General features: G+C 33.0%; 1 protein-coding gene across 4 annotated transcripts in view; it reads left to right on the top strand.

Annotated features, from left to right (window-relative positions):
- Window positions 1–12,596, top strand: part of LOC117316143 (coiled-coil domain-containing protein 60-like) — a 45,910-nt gene extending 33,314 nt beyond the window's left edge. For 2 of the 4 annotated variants that reach the window (XM_033870651.1, XM_033870650.1), the window contains 8 exons: window positions 1–127; window positions 1,523–1,586; window positions 2,016–2,113; window positions 2,569–2,709; window positions 3,182–3,358; window positions 3,760–3,850; window positions 6,539–6,574; window positions 8,689–12,596. In XM_033870651.1, the coding sequence (XP_033726542.1) occupies window positions 1–127; window positions 1,523–1,586; window positions 2,016–2,113; window positions 2,569–2,709; window positions 3,182–3,358; window positions 3,760–3,850; window positions 6,539–6,574; window positions 8,689–9,060 (1,106 nt within the window). In that variant the 3' untranslated portion in view covers window positions 9,061–12,596. Of the gene's footprint in view, window positions 128–1,522; window positions 1,587–2,015; window positions 2,114–2,568; window positions 2,710–3,181; window positions 3,359–3,759; window positions 3,851–4,505; window positions 4,533–6,538; window positions 6,575–8,688 lie in introns of all 4 variants that reach the window. The other 2 variants (XM_033870647.1, XM_033870648.1) reach the window with 2 other exon arrangements.

Here is a 12,596-nt window from a genome sequence, read left to right as displayed (position 1 = left end):
GCCTCTTTAAATTTGGGGAGAACCATAATGCTAATAGTGGTCATCGGGAGGATGAAACTGATGGTCACCAAGGACGTATAGATGATACGCAGAACGCAAACTCTGGTCAACGCAAGAAGGAAAAAAGGTAATTAGGAGGCTTTCGTTAACTTATAATTCCAGGTCTTGTGTTCAGGATCCTGCTTTTTGTTTCATATGTGAAATACGTTTATTTATATAGATAAAAAATATTTCATATTACAAGAACATATTCTGGTTATATTCGATTAGTTTGTCTGTCAGTTTTATTTATTTTATTTTTTGTTGTGATTCCAGTATTAATAAATCCAAACAGTTGCAAAAGCATTGAGTAAGTTTTCACTCTTAACAAACATGCTTCATTGAGCAGTTCTAACTCCATTATGCAGTATAATAATACTGTTTTATTCTTAATAAAAAATAAAAATCGGCAAAAAGTATTAAACAACATAATGATAACACGATCAAAAATTAATATAAATTGTTATTTTACTCTTATATTCTTAATAAAAAAAATTAAAATCGGCAAAAAGTATTTAACAACATAATGATAACACGATCAAATATTAATATAAATTGTTATTTTACATCTTAATTACTGGTTGTAATATGCTTGTTAATTAAATTCTGTTTTTTTTTTTTTTTTTTTTGTAATACCGATTATACTTTCATTATGCTAACAACGCTATTCTTGCTAATTCGAGATAATTCTTTTTAAAATGTGTTTACAAAAAAAAGAAAAAAAAGAAATACATACACAAATATAACACCTAAATTTTTTCTAAACGTCTAAATAATCAAACTCTGGAGAAATATTTGGTTTTATTTATTTTTCGTATGTCAACATATGTTAAAGAACACTTCTTTATTCTATATAGTGACCGTCAGTTTCTCTGATGAGCCTTGAGTATTGATTTTCTGTTCTCATCGTTATATAACTTACTTCATAAAAAAAATCAGTTTGTTGAAAAGAATGATCAACGAGATAATGAGGTATACAAAATAACACAAAATTAATCTACAAATGACATCTCCAGAATACAAGTATATCTCAAACTGAAAAAAATAACGATTTAGTGAACATTGAAAAATTACTAATCGTTCCAAGAATAATACATGGAAATCTCAAGACAACGGTACCTTAAATTGTTACAGAAATAATTTGAACAATCCATATTTATCGACTCAGTTTATTTTGGGCATGTCTCGATTAAAAACACCCTTCCTGTAATATAAACAAAATAAATTTTAATATGATAATAATGATGATAATAACAGACAGAAAGTGAATGAGAACATTTTGGTCTTTGAAGAGATTTAAATAATTAACAGAATCGTATTGTACATGTAGGGCATACATTCCTTGCCGGGTTTTGCATGAGGCCTTCCGATTTTCTCCTTGGTTCAATATCGATCAGATAATGTTCATCTTTTATAAATTCACAATGTTATAAAAAAAATAACATATCAATGGACAACGTTTCACTGTTGCGCTTCTTTCTAGATCCTCCGATATGGAAACAACGATACGAAGGAAGTCAGCCAGGCTAAAAGCCACAGAAATGTCGGTAAGTAATGACCATTGTTCACCAAACACAGTTTCCATATACGACCTTATCCATGTAACAGCACCCAACCTTTTTCAGGAAGAGGATGGGTGTGTTATTTGGTACTGATCTGGTTATATAATCCTCAGTATTTTAACCAAAGACTTTAAATTGTTTTCGCTACATAATGATATGAAAATGAAAACAAAATGATTTTTCCAACCAAGGTTTCACAGGAAAACTTTTCCCTGTAAATGGCTGCACCCCTTTTGTGTTTCTGAAATGACACAGCTGGCTTATTATTTCGGATACGGTAATTACCTTATGTAAATGTATGGTTTGCATTAAACTGAAACGTTATTTTGTCTTGGAGATTTATCACTAAGGTGATGAAAACAAGTTATAAAAACGATTGCCTGTATACATTGATGCGTTGCTTTATGTTTGAAGAAAAGTGTAGAAAAAGACAGCTTTAGAAATTCCCAGACGCCAAGAGAAAGAATGTCAGCTCAAACATATCGTGCAGAGATCAATGTGAGACCAAAGAGGTACGTGGTATATATATATATACATGTATATACAATGTATATATATATTAAGATTTTTGCCACCTGTAGCATCCTACACCATAAGTCTGTCGAAGCCAGCATGCCTTTGTGTGTTAATAGACTGGTATACCACAACTACTTTTTGTTATTTATTCATTGCTTGGTTAATTTGTTTGATGGACGTGTCCACCAAAACGTTACACTTAAATCCAATAAGGGTTATGAGACACAAGTCTATCAACCTTCATATATATCTACATAATGAAAATGTTTCGTGACATTGCCATTTCTTATAGCTACTAAATATTGCTTGCTATCTTTGTCAACCACAAGCAAATGCTTCAGCGGTTGAATTACGATGCGGCAGCGTCAGGTCATCTTGCAGATATATTGTTACATTTTGTGAAATATAAACGTATATTATAGTTTGATGGGTTTCATTAAATGATTTACAGTTCTCCCCTGTTGCTCCAATTCCAAGCCAATCGCCCTAGTATTAAGTACGGCAACCGAGTCAGTGAATGGAACAACACCTTCAGAGAAATGCAGGAGGACAAAGCCCTTACCCTGCACGACACCTTGGAAAATATGGATAGGTAAATAGATGTACTGGGCTCACAAAACAGGCAACTAAACACATCAGACATAAAACATAGAGAATAATGGGCAAACAAGACGAACTATACAAGTAAATGATAACTTTATGACAGTTTTATGCATATAGATATCTTCATTCCTCCGTAGAATATGGACATACATAGGGGACTTGGCACAAAATTCCAAGCTACCGTTGATATAAGTTGCATACATGATATGTATCGATATATAAATTAACTATACTTATTAATAGAGGTTTATATCGTTTGGCTATCAAACTCCCCGTTTTAACTGTATGTTAATCATAACAAAATAGCAGTAAACTTGGTGTTATCTCCACTATACCATATCAAAGGAAAAGAAAGAATAGATGAATAGAAATTAACCCCTAAGGCTAACAAAACGTCACATGCGTGTTAGCTTGGATCAGAAGGGTTCACTCAAGACATTTTGTTTTGTTTTCCTTTTCAGACAGAAGATGTCTATTTGTCAGAATAAGTTCGTCGCCATTAATACAAACCAACAGGAACATTTCCACCGAGCAGTTCGTCAGATGAGGGCACGTAGCGCGGCCTGTATGTATGGCAGCCCCACCAAGGAACAGATCCAAAGGAAAAAGGATGAAGCGGAGCAGAACAAAGGCAACTGGTATGGTTATTATATTATCTTTGAACATTAAACATTCCCAAAACAATGTCGTAGGGCGTAATTAATTAACCCCGTTTTTATTTTTATCTGCTCAGATAAAGCAAGCGATTTTGGATGGGGTGATGATGAACACTGAGCCTCTTGTGCTTATTTGTTGCTACACATTATATTAAGTAAATGTGCTGCGGATTTGTATATTATCAAACATTATTTCATCTTAAATAATGAGAAATTGTGAACTTATAAGGCTTTATCTATCATTAATAACTTATCTTTTAACAATAATGACAGTCCTTGAGAGTCAGTCTCTGAACATTCAACAGGCTAACACTATATACATGTGTATAACTTTATATCAGTGAAAGCACGTTGGTATAATATTTTATTTTTTATCTAAATAGGTATTCAGAATTGTTGAAAAACATTCCTGGAGAACTGCAAGCCAAATGGGAATACAAAAACATCATGTTCAAATTAGCAAGATATGGATTGGTAAGCTTCTTGTTTTTCTTTGCTCTATCATCAAAAAAGTTTGATTCATAACCTTTTGGATTTTATTTATGTTTTTATCTAATTATGTGTTGTGCATAATTCCTTTAGGCTATATCAGATGAGTGAAGAATGACGGGTGACATAACCGCATCATTCTCCCATGTGAACTTTGTTCAAAGTATTTGTGTATGTTAATTGTTTAGTAGTAATTCTGAGCAGCTAGCTTTTTAAATGTTCATTTCACTACAGTGTTGAGCGAATTGATTATGATGTTACCTCTTGACTTTTGTTATTGAACCATTAACGTTCCGAAAATACTTTCCATACATTTTCATCTTAAATAGCTTCATTTTAATTGGAAATCATTAAGTATGTAATATTTCTTTGTAGATAGGAACATATAAGTAGATCATTTTCGTTACAAAATATTGAAAATTTCAAATTTAAAGAGCATTCCTGTAGATGGAAGCACAATGAATTATCAGTAGATATATCATAATAAAACAAAGACGATTGCCCGTATACAAATCCACCTATAAATTAATATCATATTCCAACTTAAATTATATTTGATTTGTTTCCCTTGTGCATTGATGTTTTAGTTAATGACATTTTATCACGCTCATAAACAATTGTATTCATCTATCCACTGTAGCAAGATGATCACAAGAAACGAAGGAGAGTAAGTCTACAATAATAAAACGGGAATTGTGAATTTTTTTTACGTAAATCATGCACTTTTTGTTGTTGGTAGTTTCCTTTCGTACCCTGATTTTCTGTATTATTTGTCACAGTAGTCAAATTCAGCATTAAAGTATTAAATGTTAGGGAATATTTAAAACAAAAGTTTAGAAAATTAGACTTTAACGACAGGGAAAATTTGGAATTAAAAGTGGGATATCATTTCCTCTATTTAAGCCTATTTTCAAATATGATTCGTTCTGAAAAATTACGAACACGTCTTTTTTATTCTAATCAATTAATAAATTCACTTTATACCTGAATACTAAACGCTTATAACCATTTTTTTGGAGAGGGAGGGAGTTGGGGGGTTTATAAAATTAGTTTATTTATACTTATTTTTATTAAACTTTTTTGCATTTAAAATCTGCTTAAAATCACTTCATAACTTTACAAAAATAAACCCTTAGAAGTAGTTCCTGAAATGCCTTTTAATAGTTTAAGCTTATCATACAGCTAGTATAATGATAATAATATAAACTTCAAAATGCAAAGATGCATTTTAAAAGCCTACAATTTTAATATGCTTACCAGTGTTGATTGTCTTTTTTCAAATATTTGATTAAGTATAACTAATATTTAAAACAGTTTGACATAATTCTAAAAAAATTAACAAGCAACATATATATCTATCAACATTGTTACGGCAATAGGAGGTACGATTACAAGATTTAATGCTATTTTTGTTTTTATTTATGTCACAATTAATTGTAGACATGCACAGTGTGTAATGTTTTATATGCATTGTCCTATCATGAATATGCATAGGAAAAAGAGCTTCCTGTGTACGTTCCCTTAGTTGGTCGGCAATTTTTTTAATTTTTTTTCAACCCTAACGAGAAACATCCAGATCGTTATGATTTAGTTTCCATTTAACCTGACACAACTGAGCAAGTATTTGTGGTTACATGTAAATGTTGTTGCTTGAACATTTCGGTGTCTGCATGCGTATCTTGGTTTCAAATCATATGTGGGTGGTTCTTTTTTTATCTAGGAATCAGAAAACATAATTAATTTCCTTCATCACTTAAATACTGTATATTTGTTAACTTTCACTGGGCTGATATTCCGTGGTTGCCCTTGTTAGATCCAGTTCGTGGATATTAGATTCCGCGCAATCACACCCTGCAATCATTAGTTCGTAAAAACTTATATACGTTTCAGTGTACTTATGGCTATTTGCAGTGTATTTATTTTCACGCGATATTTAATGACCGCGAAGATAGCGAAAAATAAATACCCGACGAATATTACTTTATCATACATCGTTCTGTTCGTGAAATATGAAAGTGTTTTTTATTTAAATAGTAACTGTTTGTCTCTTTCCATTGTGATTTCTCACAAAGAGGTTATTTTGAAAATAATTTTGAAATAGATCGAAAGCAAAATATTCGCAGTACCAAGTCTGTAACTTTTCCAGTATAAGTTACAAACTTGGTAGCATCTCAAATACTGTTTTATATGTAAGCAAATATTGATGACGTTTTTATGAATCGTGAAGTCGGGTCTTCAACTGTATGTCGTATATAAATTGTAATCGAGGTAATTAAAAACGTAGAACAGCAAATGAATTAGACGTTATAGCTGTAATGGTGTTCGGTAGGCTTTCCCTAGCTTCACGCCAATTTGCTTTCAGATTGCTGTCCCAGCCTTTAATGGATTTAGTTAGAAATTAACAAAGATTTCATTTCAGGTTTACTACAAAGTGGCTCGTGCCAAGACCTCCTTAGTTTATTTTTGTTTTGTCTTTAATAATTTTCCATTACTTATTATTTTCATTTTTAAATCATCTGGTGTGTGTGTTTAAAGAACAACATGTATTGGAAAAGAATAAAGATAATGGTTGTGTGGATGGATCAAGTAATTTAACAACATATTTTCTTTAATCAGTTATGAAGACAATTTTACCACATGCATTAACATAACAACTGCATACCTCCCTAACAGAACCCACTAGCCCGTCGTCGCAGTACCATCATCCAGGTAGTACGACACCGCATCCAGTCACGTCATCCTAGACGTCATATACGCTATTGTGGCATTTTTGCACATGCGCTCATATACATGAGCCCATCTGACAAGCTTTCTCTGTCAAACACAAATATGTGCTTCTTATTACATATATTATATATTGTTCATCCTTTCTAGACATGAAGTAACTTCAAACTCTGAGAATTCGGCTATATTTGTTCTTTTTAATTAAGAAAATTAAGTTAAATGTATAGAAAATAAAAACATTTTATGTCTGCTTCATTTTGACTTCAAACGCATGTTGTAATTACAGTTTTGATATATTCATAGTTCATAGAATATATGATATGAATTCTTTGCGTTACTTTAACAAATAAGCACTGTTGTGTTTTGTAAACTTCACCTTCACATTGATAAGTCTAACCATAATCATTCTTTTTTTATTAGAACCAGTTCTTTCAAATCATTCAGTTTTCATAACATCTTCTTGAAATTGATTTTATCTTCTATTTTTTTCATTTTTCTTTCTTTTATGAATTGCATCGCCCTTGTCGTTATTCATGAAAATGATATCGCCCATTCATGTTACAGATTCATAGTTTTACTCATCTTTATGCATGGTCTTTTTCACACTCTTGAAGTGTGTATTTACCACGTGATCTGTATCGGATTATTGCATGTCTCCAGTAAAATGGTGGAAAACTCGAAAATAATACACCTAGATTTCATTTTGTATATGTATATACTTTTCACTCATACACTGGCAATTACACCCATTTGCATGTTTCTCCAGAAATGGTGGACTGATCTGCATTCTCGTCTTCATTATTTAACTTTTAACATTAATATTACATGAAACAAAGGTTCATCAAATGACAGCAAATGACAACTTACTTTAGGTTTACGTCCTAATATAATCCATCGGCGAGTTTTCTATGTCGATTTTAACCAATTGTTTGACGACGTATTACAGAACATGATCTTTTGATTTTGGTTTTGGTTTTGAATTATAGTAAATTTATCTAATAATGATTATGAGGTTGAGTGATTGGCTTTACGACTTTTGTTCCTCTCCAAATATGGTATTTGGATATACATGGGGTGAACGTCGAGGAAGCAGGTTTGTCTCATAAGAAGTGAACCTTTGAGAAACATGTCGTGTTTGATAAGATACATGAAGACTCGCCGATAGTTCTAAGCTTCCATTTTGAATAGAACCAAGGGACTATATTTAGTGTGAATGATTTAGATCTGAAGCACGTGTGATTGATGAACATTGATTAAAATTACAACATTATTATTAGCTTTGCACGTTTGAATATCAATTAAATTTGAATAGGATGAATGTTGTTTTCACTTATGTATTGAAGTTTAATTATTTAGCCGTTAGCGATTCCATTTTCATTTCGAAGAAGGTTGTATATCACTTTGTACGTTATATATTGTTTTCATGTTTTGAACTATATATATATATATCACAGATCAAAGAAAGACTTTAAATGTAAGAATACATTTTGATTAAGGATATATTATATACATCATGGGTACATAAAGTTATATCTGTAAAGGTGATTATCACCTAAGAAACGTCCATAAAGGAATAGTTTAGTTAAGATCCGTGTACAAAGGAATTTTCAGTTAACAAAGGAACATGTCAGTTAACAAAGGAATATTCCAGTTAAGAACCGTCTCAAAGGTAATAGGTTGGTTGAGTATCATAATAAAATTATATTTCAGAGAAACTTTTCAAGGAAACTACCATCTATAAAGAGATATGTTAGTTTACTAACATATGTAAATGAAATAATTTGAATAAGGTACCTTATTAATGTAGACAAAATAATTTCTCATTTAAATCTACTTTTAACAATGATTTGATTTTTACATTGGATACATTGTAGTTCAGACACAACTCTCAAACAGACTATATAGTGACAATGCCACGAAAACATATATACAATATTTATCTTTATAGATTTTACAGGAAAATAATTAAATTGAGTGTACATAATTCACATCAAATATGTGCATGTTTCAGATATAACCTTGCTTTTATAGCATTGCTCTTTCCTAGATTTTGTATTCAAATCAATTTCAATTGATACAATTTCTTTCCGTATATGCAGATGGAAGGTTCGGGTCAGCAGCACAGCATGCTCAAATTCATCAAGGTACTGGGAACTCTACGCGAATGGGAGATATGTAGTCCCGACATCAGCGCTGCCGTGGAGTTCGCGCGGGAAAAGATAATTGATATGAGCATAGAAGATTTTGAAGCGTGGTTCCAAACTCAATTTCCAAAGGTAGTACGACCTCAAACTGCGCCACCTAGGAGCGAGAAGAAGGATGAAAATGACAAGAGTCGGGATGGCCGAAGTAGTGTTGTAAGGTCCTCTTTTACTGTACGAAATGCGCAGTCTGCTTCTGTGAAAGGCAGAAACGGGGCACCCCCGTCAGCTAAAAACAGGAATGCCAAATCTGCAGTGTATAGACGATGACGCTTTACAATATACACAGTATTACCTCCACAAACTTTGTCATCTTGTCACTGCCAAACGAGGTGTGGTCAAGATTTTAATATTGTTAAAGCTTAAATATAGTTATCTATCGCCTTAAAATACCCGTTCAGATCTAGAACGGTTCACTGATAGTGAGTTAATACTTTAAAATTTTGGATGGTAATTGAATTATACATACGTCATTTGTTGTTCATTTTACAAAAATGTGCATTTAGTCGGGCCTTTTTTACGTTTATACACTGGTTAACGTTTCATTAGAAAATGTTTAATGAATCCGGGGCTCCTTGTTTTGATGATATCTATATGCTTAAGTCAGTGCTGAAATATATTTAGTATTTTTAAAGTTAAAATTAGTAGCTAGTTAGGAAAAGAATATTTTATTTCAATTTGAAATAGTTTTAATCTCAAATTCGTGATTTAAAACATGACAAGTCATGCTACGGTAATTTGCCCAACAATCAAAGCAGATAACATGAAAACATGCTTCATATGATAGTGTAAGAGAAAATGATACAAAAGAGGTGTCATTTACAAAGGAAACAGTCCGACTGCTATTAATAGGTATGGATATTACCTGAACTTAATAATTATTTTTATAGACATAAGCAATGTAGGACGAAGAAACATTAAAGTGGGAATACCATAGCGATATCAAACACTTCCATAATCCAATATTAGGAATACTGTTATGATAATGACTTTTAAGACATGTTACTATGACTAACAATGGTGTATTACCTGTAATATCATATTCAATAATATTTTATTGACATTAAGAGTCACCAATTGCTAAAATGAAGTTTTACATAGATAGTTTATAATTCAAGGACATACTTTTAATCCTTAAAAATCTCTAGTTTATATCTTTACAAATACTACATACAATGTTAAACTAGAGGAGCGTGAAGACTCCCCTCTAACTACTGCCAACTGAAGTGTACAGATCGATTATAGAGTTCGACCTCCGTTTATATTGGTGTTTTAGCTCTGGTCGCCAAATTGCCAACCAACGTTATTTGTTCTACTGTGATATTATCACTTGTTGCTCAATGTACTACCATTGATGGTGACCAATATTGGTACGGTTTGTCTGTGATATTTTTAACGTGCTGATTTGTATTGATTCAATGGTTAACTGACTAATTTTAAGGAGCTATGATCTGTATCAACCATGAAATGTTAGACTATGAAATACGTTTTATCCAGTATATGTTGCATTATTGAACGTTTTGATTTAACTGATGTACATAACTTGATAAAACCCTATTTATATATCATCAGGTTACAGGCATTTTTATAGAGGTTTGGTGAAAAATTAACAGCTTTTATGTTTATTGCTGCTACGTAATACTATCAAACCTGAAAAAAGTACACCAAGTTAATTATTCAGCAATGGTATATCATTACAGTTCTATGGATAGGCTATGTTTTATGTTGGTGAAAGGTTTTATTATTAGTTATTATTTACATCAATTAATTCATATTTAGGTTTTAGACTAGTCAGAAATGCTGTGATTACTTGAAGGTTTAATTTGGTACTATGTTATGTCTTGAATTATTGGATAAAACAATACATTTTTTTGTATTACCTTTTTTCTTTCCGTGACAGAAATGACAATTCGATCGATAGTTGGTGTGGTTATTGTGAAGGATACCGTACAAAGCCTTATGTAAATACGCTGTTATATCTATGAACCATTTATATATGTATGTAGGTTATATGTCATTGATTGTTTGTAAAATGTCAAAAAGAAGTCTACGGAAGCTTCGTTTCTCATGCCATTGTTATTGAAGACTTTTTGTTGGGAATGTGGGATAATTAATATGTAGAGAAAGGGATATTCCTTACCGTTTTGATATCCAAATGTATTATTATTACTGATAGTAAATTTCCATTATTGATGGTACATTCCCATTATTGGTGGTACATCCCCATTACTGGTGGTACATCCCCATTACTGGTGGTTAATCCCATTACTGGTGGTACATCCCCATTACTGATGGTACATCCCCATTACTGGTGGTACATCCCCATTACTGATGGTTAATCCCATTACTGGTGGTACATCCCCATTACTGGTGGTACATCCCCATTACTGATGGTACATCCCATTACTGGTGGTACATCCCCATTACTGATGGTTAATCCCATTACTGGTGGTACATCCCCATTACTGGTGTACATCCCCATTACTGGTGGTTAATCCCATTACTGGTGGTACATCCCCATTACTGATGGTTAATCCCATTACTGGTGGTACATCCCCATTACTGATGGTACATCCCCATTACTGATGGTACATCCCCATTAGTGATGGTTAATCCCATTACTGGTGGTTAATCCCCATTACTGGTGGTACATCCCCATTACTGATGGTACATCCCCATTACTGATGGTACATCCCCATTAGTGATGGTTAATCCCATTACTGGTGGTACATCCCCATTACTGATGGTACATCCCCATTAGTGATGGTTAATCCCATTACTGGTGGTTAATCCCCATTACTGGTGGTACATCCCCATTACTGGTGGTACATCCCCATTACTGATGGTACATCCCCATTACTGGTGGTTAATCCCATTACTGGTGGTTAATCCCCATTACTGATGGTACATCCCCATTACTGATGGTTAATCCCATTACTGGTGGTTCATCCCCATTACTGGTGGTACATCCCCATTACTGATGGTACATCCCCATTACTGGTGGTACATCCCCATTACTGATGGTTAATCCCATTACTGGTGGTACATCCCCATTACTGGTGGTTAATCCCATTACTGGTGGTTAATCCCATTACTGGTGGTACATCCCCATTACTGATGGTACATCCCCATTACTGATGGTTAATCCCATTATTGATGGTACATTCCCATTACTGGTGGTACATCCCCATTACTGATGGTTAATCCCATTACTGGTGGTACATCCCCATTACTGATGGTACATCCCCATTACTGATGGTTAATCCCATTACTGATGGTACATCCCCATTACTGATGGTTAATCCCATTACTGGTGGTACATCCCCATTACTGATGGTTAATCCCATTACTGGTGGTACATCCCCATTACTGATGGTACATCCCATTACTGGTAGTTAATCCCATTAATGACGGTACTATACATTCCCGTTATTATTTGTACATTCCCGTTATTGGTTGTACGTTCCCGTTATTGATAGTACATTCCCATCATTGATAGTTTACTTCATATCATTTTTGTGGTTTGAATGTATTCATTATTGATTGTATAATGTTTTTGTTATTCAAGGTAGGATGCGATTCCTTTTTGATGTTATGCTTTACATGTATGTATTTTGTATGTAACTGTGCTAAATACGTACGAATGAATTTGTTACCTTAGATGATTATCTGCCAGAGATTAGACACAAGCTTCTGACAGCCAAAGAATTCTGTATAAACTCAATATGTAACTCCTGCTAGACTGTGATGGTCACAAAATATTTTCTGTATTGAAAATACAACAAATGAAAAATAATTTATATCTT

Source organism: Pecten maximus, chromosome 18, assembly GCF_902652985.1.
Source record: "Pecten maximus chromosome 18, xPecMax1.1, whole genome shotgun sequence".
Classification (NCBI taxonomy): domain Eukaryota; kingdom Metazoa; phylum Mollusca; class Bivalvia; order Pectinida; family Pectinidae; genus Pecten; species Pecten maximus.
Note: the sequence above shows the minus strand (reverse complement) of the source record. Positions and strands in the feature narration are given on the sequence as shown.